This window comes from Corythoichthys intestinalis, chromosome 18 (assembly GCF_030265065.1).
Source record: "Corythoichthys intestinalis isolate RoL2023-P3 chromosome 18, ASM3026506v1, whole genome shotgun sequence".
Classification (NCBI taxonomy): Eukaryota; Metazoa; Chordata; class Actinopteri; order Syngnathiformes; family Syngnathidae; genus Corythoichthys; species Corythoichthys intestinalis.
The window spans coordinates 36,864,648-36,884,278 of NC_080412.1; the positions used below are offsets into that span (position 1 = coordinate 36,864,648).

Consider the following 19,631-nt stretch of genomic DNA (forward strand, 5'->3'; position numbering starts at 1 on the left):
GATTGAATAGACTTCATTTCAATGATTGGGAAGCAGTAAAATCGTGTGCGCACCTTCACAAACCACTACAGAAAATTAATAAAAATACTAGGGCTGTCAAATGATTAAAATTTTTAATTGAGTTAATCACAGCTTAAAAATTAATCGCAATTCAAAGTATAAAATATTAGGGCCGTCAAAATTAACGCGTTAACGGGCGGTAATTTTCTAAATTAATCACGTTAAAATATTTAACGCAATTAACGCACGCGCGGAACGATCCACTCAAGCATTGCCGCGAACAGACCACAATGGCGCCATTTGAAGTATATTGAGCGCTAAGGGCAGAGACAAGCAAGTGGAGTGGATGCAGGTGTTACCGGCATTATCAGATTGAGCAGTGAAGAAGAAAGTGGTCGAGCGAGAGAGTAGAGAAAGTGCGCAGTTAGCGCAGGCTCAAGTTCTGTGTCCGCCACATGCTTTTGTTTTGTTAATAAAAGCCATCCAACGCCTCTCGCTTTTTATATGTACACCGCTAAAGAGGAAATCGGACGAACTGAGCCAACCGACGTTAACGAGCCAACATTAATCGCCGGTACACTCCTCACTACGGTGAGGCGTTTAAAGCACCGCCAATTACCAAGAAGGGCGACCCAGGCATTTATTGGAGCCGCGCTATTGATTGGTATAAGCTGTGGCATTTCTACCAAAACAATTATAACTATTGTTGCGAGCGACATGGGGAAGAATGACTGGACCTATTGAACACAACGCAGAGAAGATATACCATTTGCAGCCACCACTGTGACTCATGGTTGCTCAAATTCCCATCATGCATTTGGGCAGTTAAGAAGATTTGAGTCGCTACAGTATAATTTAGTGAAAGTACAACAAAAATAATATTCCTATCTCTCAAAAATAACAATGTTCACAAAAAGAAAAGCGCTCAATGCAAAGAGAACTGGCACTCCCAATCAAAATAGCTATCCAAAATAATACTCTATTCAAACATTTAGTTTAGCTCAACAAATACACTAGATGGCAATATTTAGTCACAATATACAAACTATCAAAATTATTATTGTACTCACATTTATCTTTTAAGGATTACAATTCTTTCTATCCGTGGATCCCTTTCACAAAAAGAATGTTTATAATGGTAATGCCATCATGTGGATTTATTATAATAAACAAATACAGTACTTATGTACAGTATGTTGAATGTATACATCCTTCTTATCTTTGCATTCCAACAATAATTAACAGAAAAATATGGCATATTTTGGAGATGGTTTGAATTGGGATTAATTACGATTAATTTAAGCTGTGAATAACTCGATTAAAAATTTTAATCGTTTGACAGCCCTATAATATATGCCATATTTTTCTGTAAATTATTGTTGGAATGGAAAGATAAGACACGAGACGGATATATACATTCAACATACTGTACATAAGTACTGTATTTGTTTATTATAACAATAAATCAACAAGATGGCATTATTATTAACATTCTGTTAAAGCGATCCATGGATAGACTTGTAGTTCTTAAAAGATAAATGTTAGTACAAGTTATAGAAATTTTATATTAAAACCCCTCAATGTTTTCATTTCAATAAAGTTTGTAAAATTTTCAATCAAAAAAATAAACTAGTAGCTCGCCATTGTTGATGTCAATAATAATTATGGTGCTGAAACCCATAAAATCAGTCGCACCCAAGCGCCAGCACAGGGCACAAAACACCAAAAAAACACAAGTAACAAGCGGAAATGACACTTGGTTGTCATTTTAATCTGTTTGAGCGGGGCATGTGCGTTAAATGCGTCAAATATTTTAACGTGATTAATTTTTTAAAAAATTACCGCCCGTTAACGCGATCATTTTGACAACCCTAAAAAATACAAAATTATCTTTCGTGTTTTAGCATTAATGTATTTGTCAAGAAAAAAAAAAATCATGCCAGTTTTAATTACACAGTGTGAATCATTTTCAACCAAACAAAAAGACTGTACATTATAAAGCAATTAATCCTCTTCAGACTCATCGAGCAAAGCTTTCTCAGAGTTTGCTGCAGACAGTTTACTTCGCATCGCCATCTCCATGTCATGTTCCCTTCTGGAGAATTTCCTCATGGTTCTTTTGAAACAAAAGACAAAACAGGTTACATATCCATCAGCAAAGTTTGAAGCAACCACACAAGATACAAGAATGACTTTCCTACTGTGCAGCTTGTAAAAATAAAAATTTGAAAAATGCATTCTCACATCCAAACGGCAGCCGAGGTGAAGGTGACGACAAGCAACGCCATGGCCAAATGCCAGCAGAAGCACATGGTGACAAACATGACGTTGCCATGCAAAGTCAAGTCCCATTTCGGGCCTCTCAGTGGGAAAAGAACAAAAGCGATCTGGAATGAGTTTCAAACACAGATGTAAACAACTTTCACCTTGGAAAAGGGAAATAATTATACTTTGAATTTCTTGAAATATCAATGTTATTTAAAACATACCAATTATGTAATGCTGACTGTTTAACTTGGGGGAGGGGGGGGGCACCTCACGTTATTTCATAAGAAAAAAAATTATATGGTGGAAAACACAGACAAGACTGAAAAAGCAGTTTCTGCTCTTGCACTCCTCTTTAAAAGAAACTGCTGTATTTTAAGCCAAAACAACTGTTGTGTTTGATAGAACAATATGTCTACAGTGGGGAGAACAAGTATTTGATACACTGCCGATTTTGCTGGTTTTCCCACTTGCAAGCCATGAAGAGGTCTGTACTTTGTATCGTAAGTTCTCTTCAACTGTGAGGGACGGAATCTAATACAAAAATCCAGAAAATCACATTGTATAATTTTTAAATAATAAATTTGTATTCAACTGCATGAAATACGTATTTGATACATTACCAACTAGTAAATATTTCGGCTCTTAGTTCTTTTTTAAGAACCCCTCCTGTTCTCCACTCATTACTCGGAAGTAACTGCACCTGTTTGAACTTGTTACCTGTATAAAAGACACCTGTTCACATGCTCAAACAAACAAACTCCAACCTCTCCACAATGGCCAAGACCAAAGAGCATTACTTTTTTTGCCATTGAAAATGAACAGGAAATTTGGACGTCCATGACTGTCAGTGGCATTGACTTACATTTGTGTCAATGGAATCCAAGTATATTGGCATCAATAGAATCAAACAAACATGGCCGTCAATGGCATCAAACAAAGTAAATGCCATTGAAAATGAATGGGAAATTTGGATGTCCATTGCTGTCAATGGCAACGACATGCATATGCGTCAGTGGAATCCAAGTACATTGGCATCAATAGAATTGATATACATGGCCGTCAATGGCATCGGACTAAATTGGCCTCAATTTAATGTTAATGCCATTGTCAACGAATGGGGAAATTTGGATGTCCATTGCCGTCAATGGCATTGACTTACATATGCGTCAATGGAGTCCAAGTACATTGGCATCAATAGAATCGTGGTACATGGCCGTCAATGGCAAGGACGTGCATAGCCCTCATTTGCAATTGTGTACTTGTGCGTCAATGCAATGCGAATGACATTGGAAATGATTGGGAAATTTGGACGCCCATGGCTGTCAATGGCATCGACTTACATAGGCGTTAATGGAATCCAAGTACATTGGCATCAATAGATTCGACATACATGGCCACTAATAGCATCAATTTAATTGGAAATTACATTAAATGCTACAAATTAGGGTTGTTCCGATTATGTTTTTTTGCTCCCGATCCGATCCCGATCGTTTTAGTTTGAGTATCTGCCGATCCCGATATTTCCCGATCAGATTGCTTTTTTTTTTGCTCCCAATTCAATTCCAATCATTCCCGATAATTTTTCCCGATCATATACATTTTGGCAATGCATTAAGAAAAAAAATGAATAAAACTCGGAAGAATATGTACATTCAACATACTGTACATAGGTGTTGTATTTGTTTATTATGACAATAAATCCTCAAGATGGCATTTACATTATTAACATTCTTTCTGTGAAAGGGCTCCACAGATGGAAAGACTTGTGACTTTGTATATTGTGACTAATTATTGCCATCTAGTGTATTTGTTGAGCTTGCAGTAAATGATACTGTGGCCATGCCCAAATGCATGATGGGAAGTGGAACCATGACTGTGTGTAGTGCTACCAATTGATATATCTTCTCTGCGTTGGGAAATAACATAAGGTGATAAGAAAACGGTCAATTGCTACCTTGCTTCCTATGATATTTCTAATCGTAGGGAGAGGGATTGTAAGGCTTTAACCAATTTTAAAAAGGCTCCAAAGGCTGCCAAAATTCACTCTACTCATTTTACAATGCCTTTTATCTCTCTATATAGGTAAAACAGCACCATTACAGATTGAGCGCGATAATGCGTGAGTGGGTCGTGCAGCGCATGCATTAAATGCGTTAAATATTTTAACGTGATATTTTTTTTTAAATTAATTACCACCGTTATTGGGATAAATCTGATAACCCTACCTTAAGCCTAAACTAAAGACACTGGATGAGTGTAACATATTATGTCTGTAACGTTAAATACAATTAGAAAACGATTTAATTAAAAAAAATATATATAAAAAAAGGCATGGCCGATATTTTTTTGCCGATTCCGATACTTTGAAAATGACGTGATCGGACCCGATCGATCGGCATACATCTCTACTACAAAGGCTAACGAATTTACAATTCTCATAGAAAATCGCTCACAAGTAATTCCACAAACTGTAGCTTCAAACTTAATTGCAAATGCATACAGAAGCATAGCGGAAACAACTTACAGCCTCATGCGGGCCAAACCAGAGCGCAGCTGACCTTTGGGTCAGACGAGAGTCTGCTCCACAGTCATAAGGCGACAGTCCAGCCAGACCCAACGCTGCCACCAGAGGGCAGTGTATCCTCCATCATTAAACAAAATACAATATTTTTTGACAGTTATTTTGGGGTACTTAAAAGGTTTAATTCCGGCTTCCGCGGAAATTCGGTTTACGTCACCAGCATAGGAACGGAACTCCTTTCTAACCTGGGGACTAGCTGTTGCTTGTTTTTCTGTTTATTAGCCATTTTGTAGAATATCTTAAAATAAATGTCCTCACCTGGTAGAACCACGAGCCTTGCAAGACGAACAAGCAGGCTTTCAGCAGCTCCAGAATAATGTGGTCCCTCAAGAACACCTCCATCATGGCACAAGCCGATCCACTGAACACAGCCACAAGTAGAAGAGTGTGGATGTGGGCATCCAATAGTGGGCGAGTGCTCACATGGTAGTAGAACAAAAAACCTGGGTCATACAGCCACAAAATCTCTTAGAACCTTAACACTGTCAGTTAAAAACTATAACAACTACATGTTAAAGTGATTTTATCCATCTTACCTTCTACAAAAAGAGCCAAAGAAAGAGCCAATCGGTCCACGCCGACTGGTACAAGTTTGGAAAAAGTGCTTAGCACCAAAGCTATTCCCGAGATGCCAAAAAAGAGGTACATGGTGCTGTGCTGCCAATTCATCAGCTTGACCCACGCATTATTGTCGTAGAGGTGAGCGTGCGGGCCGTCCACCACAAACTGCTCCACCATGATCCCTAAAACAGGACAATATCGGTTCAATCGGGAGTTTGTATTGTTTCAATGTTGCCTCAAGAGGGACGACTGACCGACAAACGAAGCAAAGATTTGAAGCCCTCCCTCAATGTACTCAATTCGTTTGAAGAAAGGAGGCAAAATGGCTCTTCCTCTGGGCTGATTTTTCCTCCAGTAGTGTTGGAGAGTGTGTTTGATGGTCAGCCATAACCCAAAGAGCAAGAAGAAAGAGCCAGGAATGGCGTGGCCTAGAAAACTGGCCATGATGAGGCCTAAAAAATAGAAAACGGGCACATTAGTCATCACTCCTTTCTAGGCTTTCATTTTATGATCTTCAGATAGCTTCTCATGATAAGAAATCACAATCAGAAACATAAACATGTGCACTGTGTGCACTGAGCAATTGTTTATTGTGCCAAAGACATCAGCAGAGTCATCTCAAACAGCCTTTTCTTTGATTTTTGTCTTACTGATTGACTGATTAAACGTGACTGTTTATGTATCCTTTTATTTGTGTTTTTATTTCTTATTAGAGTTGTCCGATATCGGCTGATAAAAGCATTTTATAATGATATCGGATAATATCGGCATCGGTTTTGGGCACCTGTTTTCGTCAACGATGACTATAACGAAAATATTTGGTCGACGAACATTTTTTTAAAGACGATAACGAGCTAAAAATGTGACTTGGGAGACTAAAACATAACGAACAACATAGGGACATAACACTAGCAACTCTTTAGGCTGCTCGAATTGTCCCCACCAACTTTTCAGCAACCTTATTTGCAGGATACAATGAGTTCAGCTATAAAGGTAATTTAGATTGTCTTCCAATGTGTTGTTAGGATAGAGTTAACCCTACCATTATTAAGTGAATTACTTGCATTATGTTCAGACTTAGATTTACCCCTTTTCACTTAGTAGTGCCGGTCCATTTCCCCCCCCCAAAAAAACACGTTTGATTGGCTGATGACTACAACCCCCACATTCACACAATCCCGACAGAAATGCATGTCAATATGCCGACTCCTCCACCCTCATTGAAGACTAGGGATATTAGGGTTTTTTATCGGCCGACAGCAGCAGCAGCAGCCACTGTAAGTATTGTAAAAATATGTCAATGTTGTGGAGGTGGGGAACACACCACAATTTTTGCTACTGAAAGTCCAATGTGCATCAGAGTTAGCATAACATTAAACTGCGTGAACTTTTTAACCTGTAAAACTCGAGTAGAAAGCTGCTTAGAAGGGTGTCTTCCTGTATGTTTTCTACTGTCAACTTTAATTCAACTGTGCATTTTGTGCATTTATTCTATAATTAAAACGTATATACTTTATATTTTTTTATAATTTTATATTTGCAGCCTACATACATTTTTTAACACCCCCCCACCCCAAAAAAACACACAAAAACACAACTACTGTAAATTTCTATTATATGAACCAAGCATTTTGAAAAATGACTTTCTCCCTATGAAAATCATTTTAAATATTTTTCATTTTTATGTATTAACTAGCTATGTTTGAGAAATGTACCCAATCTGTTTGGTCTTTTTAATGTCCCGTTACTAGCAAAAAATTTACATGCAGGTTATGCTGTAATAACGTCCATACCAATGTTGAGACCAAACCTACGTCCTTGAATAGTATCAATGAATGCACTTTTCCCATAACTTCAGTTAAAGTTGTTTAAAGTTGTTACATTTATCATGATTAAAACATCCAGTGGGGCATCACAATACAATTAGCCATATTATGTTAAATCCACGACCGCAAAGGCACGTGCGGGGGGGTGCTTGAGCACCAGCCCCTTTGACTGGGCTTTTTTTTTGTTTTTTGTGTTTTTTGGTGCGTGTGTGTGTGTGCAGACACGCCACCGAGTACTTGAACACAGAAAACACCTTTAAAGAAAAATAAATAAATAAAAAAGCTGTCTGTGTGCCGCTAAGCCGCCGCATCCGTCATCAGCTGGTTGAAGAGCACAATAGGTAAGAATAACACCATTTGCAAGGATATCCAGGTATAAAATGTATATGATTGGGAAAAATTATCGGGAATGATTGGAATTGAATCAGAAGCAAAAAAAAAAGCAATCGAATCTGGAAATATCGGGATCGGCAGATACTCATACTTAAACGACCGGAATCGGATCGGGAGCAAAAAAAAAACATGATCGGAACAACCCTAGTTGTAAGGTGTAGTGCTGCAACGATTAATCGATTAACTCGAGTATTCGATTAGAAAAAAAGATTTGAATTAAATTTTGCTGCTTCAAGTATTCATTTCATTAAAGTTGCGTTGTAATGGTTTATTTTGAAAGTGTTTACATTTAGTTTTATTGATTTGGGTGGATACACTGCCTTCTAGTCTGCCTCATTTCACATGGCTGGATCCAGGTGCTCCCTGTTAAGACCAACATCAGCTGAGTTTTTGTTTGAGCTAGTTTTTTTTTTTACATTTTAGTTTAGTTATTAACTTCTGTTCAAGCTCTGCTCATCAACTCTTTAACAATTTCAATATTCTGAAAATGCAATCCTAAATTTTATCCAGTCATAAAATGGAAAAATATATATATCTCATAATCTCACCTCATTAGTCTCTAGGATATCCTGTTCAGATCAGGAGTCATAAAGCAGGTTCCATGCACAAACTTTTCAAACAAACGAGCAATGTTTCGAAATCTGTCATTTAAATGATTAATTGCATGGAGTACCGACCGAGTAGAGCACGTCTATTTTGTATGTACAGCTTCGAGCGAGTCAAACAAGTTTTTCCTTGTCGACCTCCATTACAAATGTCACTAATGTGATGCGCAAAACAGTACAGCTTAGTTAAGGAAAAGTTGCCACGTTACCTTAACGTGTGTCGCCGATTCCGAATGAAAAGCGTGTAGCTCGACGACCAATGTGCGAACTTAGGCACCTGTTACACGACAAAATGAGATCGTGCCGAGTGTTTACATCACTGAGCCCCTCCCAACATTTGCCTGTCTTTCGCACGCTTCCTCATTGGCTTTTTTTTTTTTTTTTTTTTTTTTTTAACTGAAACAACAACAAAAATACTGTACTCGCATATATCCACACATTCAAGACTGAGAAACAACAATAAATCATGAGGAAAATAAAAATAAAATTTAAAAAGTCAAAGTGCAGTATGCCAGGCTCTTAAAATATATTATATTAAATAAACACATTCAATTTGGAGCACAAATACAATGTTTTTTAAGCTTTTGGGATTTTTTTAAAGACCCATTTCTGTTTTTGTAAGGCAATAAAATCAAGTTTTGTCCTTAAGGGCTTCATATCATATTTTTCCCCAATGTTGTTCCACCATAGACAAACTGTGAATCCTTGGCTGCTCAATTTCATTAAAGTTAATGAATAAATATGAATACAACTAGTAGCATAGGAAGTGAGATTGCCAATATTTTGCTAATGTTTAACCAAAATGTCAACAAAAAATGCAAGCCTCAAAGCAATCTCCCATGACTACTGGCAGAAACGTAACATGATATTAGGGGAAAGCTTGATTTGAAATTTTAAAATGATGTCTATCCCTTTAAGAGACAGTGGTCACTACAATGGACAGCATTCAAAAGTTAACGTTTTAGAGTAAGTGACTATTTTTGGTCATTTAAAAAAAAAAAAAAAAATCACTATTCTGTATTAAAGTGCTGGCCAGTATTGGCACCCCTGCAATTCTGTCAGATAATGTTCAATTTCTCCCTGAAAATGATTGCAATTACAAATGCTTTTGTAGTAATATCTTCCTTTATTTTGCTTGTGATAGAAAAAAAAAACATGAACGAGAATAGGGAAAAAAAAAAAAAAAATCATTATAATTTTACACAAAACTCCAAAAATAGGCCGGACAAAAGTATTGGCACCCTTTGATGCTTCTCAAATTTGTGTAATTAACAGCACTTGTTACTTACCTGTGGCACATAACAGGTGGTGGCAATAACTAAATCACACTTGCAGCCAGTTAAAATGGATTAAAGTTGACTCAACCTCTGTCCCGTGTCCTTGTGAGTACCAAATTGAGCACGCAGAAAAGAAGACCAAAGAACTGTCTGAGGACTTGAGAAGCTGAATTGTGAGGAAGCATGGGCAATCTCAAGGCTACAAGCCCATCTCCAAAGACCTGAATGTTCCTGTGTCTACGGTGCGCAGTGTTATTAATAAGTGTAAACCCCATGGCACTGTGGTTAACCTCCCTAGATGTGGACGGAAAAGAAAAACGAGAGATTTTAACGAAAGATTGGATAAAGAACGTCGACTAACATCCAAACAAGTTCAAGCTGTCCTGCAGTCTGAGGGTACAACAGTGTCAACCCGTACTATCCGTTGGCGTCTGAATTAAAAGGGACTCTATGGTAGGATACCCAGGAAGACCCCACTTCTGACCCAGAGACATAAAAAAATTTTTTTAAAAAACAGGCTGGTGCCAAAACTTACCGGAAAAAGCCAAAAACGTTTTGGAAGAATGTTCTTTGGTCAAAAGTAGAGCTTTTTGGAAAAAGGCATCAACATAGAGTTTACAGAGAAAAAAAATTAGGCCTTCAAAGAAAAGAACACGGTCCCCACAGTCAAACATGGCGGAGGTTCCCTGATGTTTTGGGGTTGCTTTGCTGCCTCTGGCACTGGACTGCTTGACCATGTGCATGGCATTATAAAGTCTGAAGACTTCCAACGGAATTTGCAGCATAATGTAGGGTCCAGTGTGAGACAGCTGGGTCTCAGCATTGTAAGAAACTCATTGATGGATACGTGAAGCGGTCGTTTGCAGTTATTTCGTCTAAAGGTTGTGCTACCAAGTATTAGGCTGACGGTGCCAATACTTTTGTCCGGCCCATTTTTGGAGTTTTGTGTAAAACGATCATGATTTTTATTTTATTTTTTTCCATTCTTTTATGTGTTTTTTCATTGCAAGCAAAATCAATGAAGATATTACTACCAAAGCATTTGTAATTGCAATCATTTTCTGGGAGAAATTGAGCATTATCTGTCAGAATTGCAGGGGTGCCAATACTTTTGGCCAGCACTGTATAGTCTATCCTTTGATTCACTGGAAGCCAGTGCAACGATTTGTTAATAAAACTGTTGTTGTTATGTAAAATGTTTATAAAAACAAATTTCATCACATTAAAATAAAATCTGAAATACACTCTGGCCAGAGCCCCAAGTGATACTCTGCAATGACAGCAATAGATGCCATATTTATTTAAACTGGGTGGACTGACTGCAAATCCTAATTTTTAGTACCATTGACGGCGCTAGATGTCCACTGTATTTTGAGTGGGAATGTTCATCCCCTCCCCACAGTCAAAATGGATTGGACACCTAGCACTGTCAATGGCAGCCAGCCAGTGAATTAACGTGTGCATTATTACAGGGTTCACTAAATCCGGACATCGGTGCCACTTTTCCTGTCGTGTTTTCCATGTCTCCCTCCTCCAACACACCTGAATCAAAAAAATCAGGATCATTATCAGGCTTCTGGAGAGGTTGCTGATGACATAATCATTTGATTCAGGTGAGTTAGGGGAGAGAGACGTGGAAAACAGTGGCGCCACCAGGGGGTGGCCAGGGCCACCCCTATAAATTGGTTGGCCACCCCACTGGCCACCCCGCTTGCCAGTATATCGTTAGATTGTTGTAGCATCAGTTATGCATTTCATCCCAAATGAATGCATTTATTTTGTTTTGTCAAATGTAGGGCTGTCAAATTTATCGCGTTAACGGGACGTAATTAATTTTTTCTAATTAATCACGTGAAAATTTTTATCGCAATTAACGCATTCGCGGTACGACTCATTCACGCTTTGCCGCAAACAGCCTACAATGGCGCCGTTTTACTTATATACAGAGATAAGAGGCAGTGTCAAGTGAGTGTAGTAGATACAAGCATTCATTGGGGCCGTGCATTCAATTGGCAAAAGCTTTGTCATCTCTCCCACAGCAACTATAAATATTGTGGGAAGCGACGTGGGGAAGAATGACAGGAGTTGATCTTTTTCTTAACACCCTGTAGCGTACCCAACGCAGAGAAGATATAGCAGCATTTGCAGCCACCACACACAGTCATGGTTGCAACACTTCCCATCATGCATTTGGGCAGAACAGTTAAGTCGCTACAGTATCATTTACTGAAAGCTCAACAAATACACTAGATGGCAATATTTAGTCACAATATACAAACTCACATTTATCCTTTAAGAATTACAAGTCTTTCTATCCATGGATCCCTTTCACAGAAAGAATATTAATAATGTTAATGCCATCTTGTGGATTCATTGTTATAATAAACAAATACAGTACTTATGTACAGTATGTTGAATGTATATATCTGTCTTGTCTTATCTTTCCATTCCAACAATAATTTACAGAAAAATATGGCATATTTTAGAGATGGTTTGAATTGCGATTAATTACGATTAATTCATTTTTAAGCTGTGATTAACTCGATTAAAAATTTTAATCGTTTGACAGCCCTAGTTAAATATACACCTTATGCCTAATATATATATAACACAATAAAACAGAATTGTTGTGGAACTCAAAATGTTGACTGGACAGTTATGGACTATGCACATTAAATCATTAGTAACATCAAATATTACACAATACACCAAAGTATATCAGTAGCCGCGTCCTTAAGTCATTCTGATAGTTTTCCCCTGACCTTTTTACTGCAATAATATAATCAAAACCTGAAAGTATGGCTTTTAGTTTTGGCCACCCCAAGATTTTAAGTGGCCCCATCTGGCCACCCCTATGAAAAATTTCTGGAGGCACCACTGGTGGAAAACACATTTAGTGAACCCTGCACTATAAGTATTTAAAAAAAAACACACAAAAAAAATCATGCATGAGAAGAGCTTTACAAAAATACAGAAATCAATCTTTAACTCATCTGAGTGGTACACTGCAGTTTTAACAATAATAGAGGGGGAAAGTACCATATAAAAAAAATCCACGCAAATTAGACATGTCTCACCGTCAATGGCAGTGAACGAGTTAAGAGTGAGAAGACCTATGGAACGAATGTACATGCTGCAGTAGCACTGGGTGTAAGACACTTGTTCAAATGAACTTTGTACTCGTTTAGCAGAAAGTCTTTATTGCCATCTTTATCATGGAAATTCTACAGTTGTGCTACAGCAATAAAACACACAACTAGGAAGTTGTGAAAACAAAGACTAAAAGATATTGATCTAGAAGGAAATCTAAAAAATACATTGCTCTTCCGTAAATGTCCAGAGCGTGCTTAGAGTATCTCACAGAAAATTTTCTTCTCTCGAAACGGGTTCTCTGAGGAAGGAACAGGGGTCACCAAGGGGTCATCTTTGGCATGAGTTTCGCAATAGGCCATCAGATCTGCTGCTGCTTTGGATACCTGGGAAAACAAAAATGATCTATTGTGGACTGATTCATGTAATGACAAAGATTTAAAATTAATTTAAAAAAAAAAGACCTGTCCTGTTCAGCTGTTTGACACAGAAAATGGAAGTCTAAGTGCCCGGTTGGTCTGACCAGTTTTAATGTTTCACATTAAAAGTATGACATACTCTCATTGTGAACATTCAACATACCTCGTTTATTATGACAAAGCAGCGAACAGGAAATGGTTATGGGGAAACAGAAAAAAGAAACAACAACAAGAAATACACTGAACGCCTACACCAGGGCTGGGCATTACGTCAATCGCGATCGATCAGTCGATCGCAACGCTAGTGTGGGTAGCTCGCAGCATCAAAAAAAATAAAAATAAAAAAAAAAAAAAAAAAAAATTTTTTTTTAATGTACATAGTTAATTATGTTATGTGAGCAAACATAATTTACCGTCCATTTTTATATTTTTTTAAATGTACACAGTTATTTGTGTTTTGTGAGCAACATAACCTCATATGTTGCTCACAAAGCATAATTACTGTAACTGCACATTTATATTTTTTTCTTTTTTTTAGTTCACCCTCCTCTCTTAAGGTAGATCGCGGGAGGTTGTCTCATTTAAAAGTAGATCTTGGAGCAAAAAACTTTGAGCACCCCTGGCCTACACTAACTACTAACATGTTGGTGCTATCGTCAGCGAGATGTAATTCCGGTTGACACCATGTGGGGGGCCTGTTGACCAGGGAAAGAGGGAAGGGAGTGGGGGAGTCTATAAGCTAAGTGATTGAAAGTGGTAGAGTGTACATAAATCAGCTCTGTGATCTAGAACACAGTAATCGTGTGAATCCCTTGTGAGTGTAAGCCCGTTGGCAACCGACCCTATGCCGCCCCATTACCAATCAAATAAACAAAAGATTTAAAATTCATGATAAGCAGTGGCGGTATCCCGGAGGTAAACCCTGAAAACGAAGGGTGGCTGTGACTAAAGTATATTATCCGGACATAAAGACCTTAATTCAGTGGTCTCAAACCGGTCCTCAAAGGGCCGCAGGGGGTACTGGATTTCATTCCAACCAAACGAGACAAATACCTTTTCACCAATCTGGTTTCTTGCAAGTGTAATCAGTTGATTGCAATCAGGTGCTGCTTATGTTAGTAGAAACCTCATTGGTTGAACTGTTTGTGCTGGATCTGTTGGAACAAAAACCAGGACCCACTGCGGCCCTTTGTGGAGTCGGTTTGAGACCGCTATCAGCATAACATTAAAAAAAAAATCCAAACTCCCCAAAATTTTCCAAAGTACTGAAGCCAAAGTTTTGTGATAGTACGGCTGCAGCTATCGATTATTTCAGTAGTCGATTAATCTACCAATAGTTTGTTTGAAAAATGGAGCAATCAGATTTGGAACATTTAATGCGTTCCGGAATAAATTTTAGGATAAAACGAAGGCTTGCCAAGATTGCACTTTCAAAAGAGCATAAAAAAGTGCATATGACAGCAAAAAGCATGTTTATTTCATATTTCATGCAGTATTTTTTGCTCCTGAATGAAATGGACCGCTTGGATGTGTGTGGGAGCGATCGATTTATATATTCAATTTTTTTAAGCCCGCGCCATGAAAATTAGTGACATCCTGGATTGAGGAGGAATGCGAATGTGACCTCAGCCGGGTCAGCATCTCACAATACAGCATTGCTTCATAGCATGCAGATGGGCTGCAGATTCAGCTGATTTTGCGGATTAATTTGTTTATTGAATCATGCCAGCCAAATGTGCAGCAGGGATTTGTTGCTGCACCAGGGAGAGGCGTGTGAGCCTTTTTGGGTTTCAAAAAGTTCCCCTTCACCGCGGAGAATGGCCAAAACAAGTCCGACAACTGTGGGACCATTGGACTTACGAGGAAGTGAGTAAACATCGTGTTTTGTATGGATCATGAAAAACGTTTTAATAAGGAGGTGACTTGCATTTTGTGGGTGACAATGCTCCTTGTCCACCGAGAAGGCCACTCGGCCGACGACTAGTGGCTTGTCGCACACCCCCCTCGGTCCTCTTCGCGTGCCCGCCGGGAGAGCGCTACACTTGGCTTACGCTTGTGAGTTTCTCCATATCGACCAGACTTCCAGCCCCCTCTGCCCTCTTCGTGTGCCCGGCAATAGACCACTATCCTCGGATTGGGCTCGGGCAGCTACGTGCTCCTCCGACGTCGGCCGGTTTGTCCGGCGGTCATTCTCCAGCTGCTTCCCCAGCAAACGAGCTCTCCTGCCCGCAGCTGGGGAACGACGAGCTGTCACTTGCTCGACGCCAGAGTGTTGCCGATAGGTGAAGACAATCGACAACCCCGCCGCCGTGTGACATGATCCGGGGTATTTTTGTGTGATTTTTCGCTTCGAAAGGCGTGAATAAGACTTGGAAACGCTGCTCAGTTCGGGTTAGCATGTCGGCTAGCTTTCACGCCTCCTGGTTTGTTTAAGATCTCCGAAGCCAGGGCAGGGAAATGACAAAAGCCGGACTAACGTCGGTGGCATAAAATATCGTTCGGGAGATGCAAGAAGTCGACAGTTTTGACCATTATTGAGTAATTTTGCCATATCGTACCGAATAAATGCATTTTGAATATTTCATATTCCATTTAGCACAAGACTATTATTTGTCATGACCATACCATTTATTTAGCAATCGGGGAAAAATACTTGGATAAAAAGAATATCCTGTAAAAATATTGGAGTAGAGAGATTGAAACAATGACATTTTGCTGCTCTCTTTGTTGCATTTCCCTCGTTCTGAATAATTCCCCCTCAATTGGCTGAATTCTAAATTAGATGAAATCGTGACCCTGTCGACGTCATCCTCCAGCTGGGGACGCTGGAGCGCTATAATGACAGGCGGGGTTAAACGTCAATTTTTTTTCTCGATTTCTCGTCATCTGCAAATTGTTGTCTGTAGTCGAATCATCTCAAAATATGATTCTAAATGATATAATAATGCTATTTACGATGTTTTTATGGTGTCGCAGGCACTTCAAATGTGAATACAAAATAAAATTCCTGAGTGTTTCTGAAAACTATGCAGAATTACTTTAATTTAAAAATAAATTAAAATACCTGCGCTTAGCCTCAAACAGTATAACATAAATAAATAAATGAGGCTCTAGGTACAACAACAGAACAATGGGCTAACTTGCAAAGCAAAGGTCAGCTAGCTTAAATGCTATAACATGCTAACTTATTTATTTATTTATTTTTTTTTACAATGCATTTAACAAATTGTTCAAACTCATATTCCCACAAAAAAAAAAAACGGCTAAATATATCTGGCGGAAAACATTCAAGTGACTTGAAGTTCCGCTTAGAGACACCCAATTTGGCCAACTTTCAAAATTGTCAGATATGCATGTGTGATACATCATTGGAAAGCTTAAAATCTCAATTTTCTGGGGGAAGAAAAATTTTGAACAGGAGGGCATTTTGAAAAAAAAGAAAGTTTTTTTAAACAGCAAAACCCTACCTGGAGGTGAGAGCACGCGAGAGCAGAATTACAGACCCCATGACTTTAACAAGATATTATCGCGCACTTACCTTGTTTCGATCCAAAAACTCCATGTAGCATGTACCACTGAGTGTCAAGACACAGCTGTGAATGGCCACAGCTGGATTTTTTGGGGGATTTTATGGGTGAAACATGATAATACATAATATAATAATATCTACATAACAAGGGTCACGATGCAGAAATCGCAGAGATCAAGGAATGGTCAAGATGTTCTTTTTCATATATTTGCCCTGATTAACTTTTTTTTTTCAAATTTTGTTTGGATCGATTGTTTATCATCTAACATATCGGAGAAAATGCGACAGTAACAAAAAAAAATACATTTAAGCGATAGTTATGAGGTACATATCTGTGACTTTTTTACAGATGCTATTTTTTTCATTGTGACATAATTAATAATTAATAATAAAAGTTTAAAAATGTGAATGAATAATTTTTCTAAAGTCTTTTTTTAACGAAATATGAGACATCAATTAATGATTCTATGCTAAAAATGACATTTTGAATAATAAATATAATTAATTACCTTCGTTTTATGGCTGGGTTGAAACAAAAGCAGTTGCGCGACGTCTGTAAACGGGGGTTTTCAGGGTAAAACGGACAAATTAAAAATAGTTTGGGGGCTTAATGCGCCATGAATCTGCTATGGCAGCATATAGACATATTGTTCTATCAAACATAACAGTTGTTTTGGCTTAGAATACAGCAGTTTCTTTTAAAGAGCAGTGCAAGAGCAGAAACTGCTTTTTCAGTCTTGTCTGTATTTTCCGCCAGCTACAAATTACAAATAGTAAAAAAAAAAAAAAAAAAATTAGTCCAAACAAAACCTTACCTTATGTTGGTCTTAACAGGAGCAACTGGATTGAGCCATATTAAATGAGGTACCGGTATGTTATCTTCACGATTGCCACGGGAGGGCAGTGTACCCAGCCAAATCAGTCAAACTAAATGCAAACACTTTCAAAACAAACCATCACAACGCCACTCTAATTAAACGAATACTCAAAGCAGCAAAAATTGATTCAAAGCTTTTTTTCCTAATCAAATTACTCGAGTTAATCTCTTAATCGTTGCAGCATTATTTGATAGTAAGCTCCTTTTAAAGTAAAACACTAAAAATGTTACAACATATACACGTACCATCATCCTCTCTATGTTGACCTCGAGCTTTAATTGCTCAACCGTCTTTCTCGCATCTGCAATCTTGGCCATGTTGTTGGACATCCTGCCACTTCTTTGCCTGCGGTAAACATGCATGGAGAATTCAGCCAGTGAATATGACAGTGTGTGCGTTTCGGTGAGTGATAATTGAAGACAACTGGGCCGTGAGTATTGAGTCTGTTTCAATTTGCTCATTAATTCTTTGCCCTGGGTCTCAGCTGCACATTTCGCAGCGAGGGTCTCAGAGGAGGAGGGCAAAGGAGCTGATCCCCTGATGGGCATGAGCTGAGACAGTAAATAAATCTAACATTACAGTTGATGTTACAGGAAACTAAACTGCCGTATTGTTTACACTATATATTATCCTTAACAATCCAAATTACATTTATGATATCAATAGACATAGTTCTGATATATTCAACTGGCAAACTTACATAAAAAGGTGTTGCATTTCCTCAAGATGAAACAACACTCCAATATCAAATGGAGAATTTTCTCATTAGCCGTAATTAAAATCCATGGCAAACATCACTCACCGTGAGACGCTCCTTTGCTGAGAAGTGTGCTCGAGTCCTGAGCAGCAACTTGCAGCATCAAATGAAGTGTGATTAATGGGAAAGATGAGGAGGGAAGTCTCAACAGGTTCCCTCCTTCAGTTAATTAGTGATGGCTCTGCCCTCACTGCGAGACGCAAGGCAACATGCGGGGATCAACCTTCTGACATATGACATCGCATTTGGATGAAATCAATCTGATTCGCTATTCTAATCACGATCTTATTTAACGCTCGGTATGGAAATTATAAAATTAACGACTCATAAGCTTCCTTTCAAATGTCCCTATTAGTCACAAGTTTGTTTTCACGGTATCACAAGCATTTTTTAATTGGATTAAAATTTTACTATTCACTTTCCCCCCCCTTGTGCGACATCCTGGACTGGTCGCCAGTCAATCACAAGGCGCGTATAGTAGTTTGACAGACAACTATTGCTGCAACAATTAATCCATTAACTCGAGTTTGATTGATTTGGGTGGATAAAATGCCCTCTCGAAACACTAGTGAAGATGACATAACTCATTTAACATGGCTCAATCCAGCTGCTCCCTGTTAAGATAAACATAAGTTTTGTTTGAGCTGATGTTTTTTTTTTGCATTCGTAAGTAGTTTATAGGTATATTTAGATTAGTTTTTTGTTGTTGTTGAAATATGTGTTTAAACCATTTGTTAAGAGCATTGTTAAAAAAAAAAAAAGTTAGCATTTGATAGCGTTTAAGCTAGCGGACTTTTGCTATGTAAGTTAGCCACTTTTTGTATTTAGATCCTCATTTATTTATTTTTTATTATTTTATGGTTTGTTTTGTAAGTGTTTGCATTTAGTTTGATTGATTTGGGTGGATAAACTGCCCTCTCGTAACTCTAGTTAAGATGACATAACGCATTTAACATGGCTCAATCCAGCTGCTCCCTGTTAAGACAAACATAAGTTTTTGTTTGAGCTAATGTTTTTTTTTGCATTCGTAAGTAGTTTATAGTAGAGATGTCCTGATCGATCGGGTCCGATCACGTCATTTTCAAAATATCGGAATCGGCAAAAAAATATCGGCCATGCCTTTTTTAATATACAGTATATATATATATATATTTTTTTATTATTAAATCGTTTTCTAACTGTATTTAACATTACAGACATAATATGTGACACTCATCCAGAGTCTTTAGTTTAGGCTTAAGGTAGAGTTATCAACTTTATCCCGATAACGGCGGTAAGTAATTTTTTAAAAAAATGTATCACGTTAAAATATTTATATTAGTGCATGCGCTGCACGACCCACTCACGCATTGCCGCGCTGAATCTGTAATGGCGCCGTTTTACCTATATAGAGAGATAAAAGGCAGCGTAAAATGAGTAGAGTGAATTTTAGCAGCCTTTGGAGCTT

At 38.2% G+C, this 19,631-nt stretch overlaps 2 protein-coding genes across 4 annotated transcripts; both read right to left on the reverse strand.

Moving 5' to 3' along the window:
* Window positions 1-58: 58 nt before the first annotated feature.
* On the reverse strand, window positions 59-8,562 carry tmem45b (transmembrane protein 45B). Of its 2 annotated transcripts, none has more exons than XM_057821283.1 (6): window positions 8,178-8,370; window positions 5,665-5,862; window positions 5,386-5,592; window positions 5,108-5,292; window positions 2,245-2,387; window positions 59-2,116 (listed from the first exon to the last, which is right to left on the reverse strand). In XM_057821283.1, the coding sequence occupies exons 2-6, from the start codon at window positions 5,852-5,854 to the stop codon at window positions 2,005-2,007; spliced, it is 837 nt and encodes a 278-aa protein (XP_057677266.1). In that variant the 5' UTR covers window positions 5,855-5,862; window positions 8,178-8,370; the 3' UTR covers window positions 59-2,004. The 2 variants fall into 2 exon arrangements, with proteins under 2 accessions (XP_057677266.1, XP_057677265.1); XM_057821282.1 differs by lacking the exon at window positions 8,178-8,370 and adding an exon at window positions 8,444-8,562 and having other exon boundaries at window positions 64-2,116.
* A 4,134-nt stretch (window positions 8,563-12,696) lies between these two features.
* gng8 (guanine nucleotide binding protein (G protein), gamma 8) lies at window positions 12,697-18,387 on the reverse strand. 2 transcript variants are annotated; one of them, XM_057821092.1, is made up of 3 exons: window positions 18,230-18,387; window positions 17,673-17,772; window positions 12,697-12,987 (listed from the first exon to the last, which is right to left on the reverse strand). In XM_057821092.1, the coding sequence occupies exons 2-3, from the start codon at window positions 17,754-17,756 to the stop codon at window positions 12,859-12,861; spliced, it is 213 nt and encodes a 70-aa protein (XP_057677075.1). In that variant the 5' UTR covers window positions 17,757-17,772; window positions 18,230-18,387; the 3' UTR covers window positions 12,697-12,858. The 2 variants fall into 2 exon arrangements, with proteins under 2 accessions (XP_057677075.1, XP_057677073.1); XM_057821090.1 differs by lacking the exon at window positions 18,230-18,387 and having other exon boundaries at window positions 17,673-17,789.
* Window positions 18,388-19,631: the final 1,244 nt, after the last annotated feature.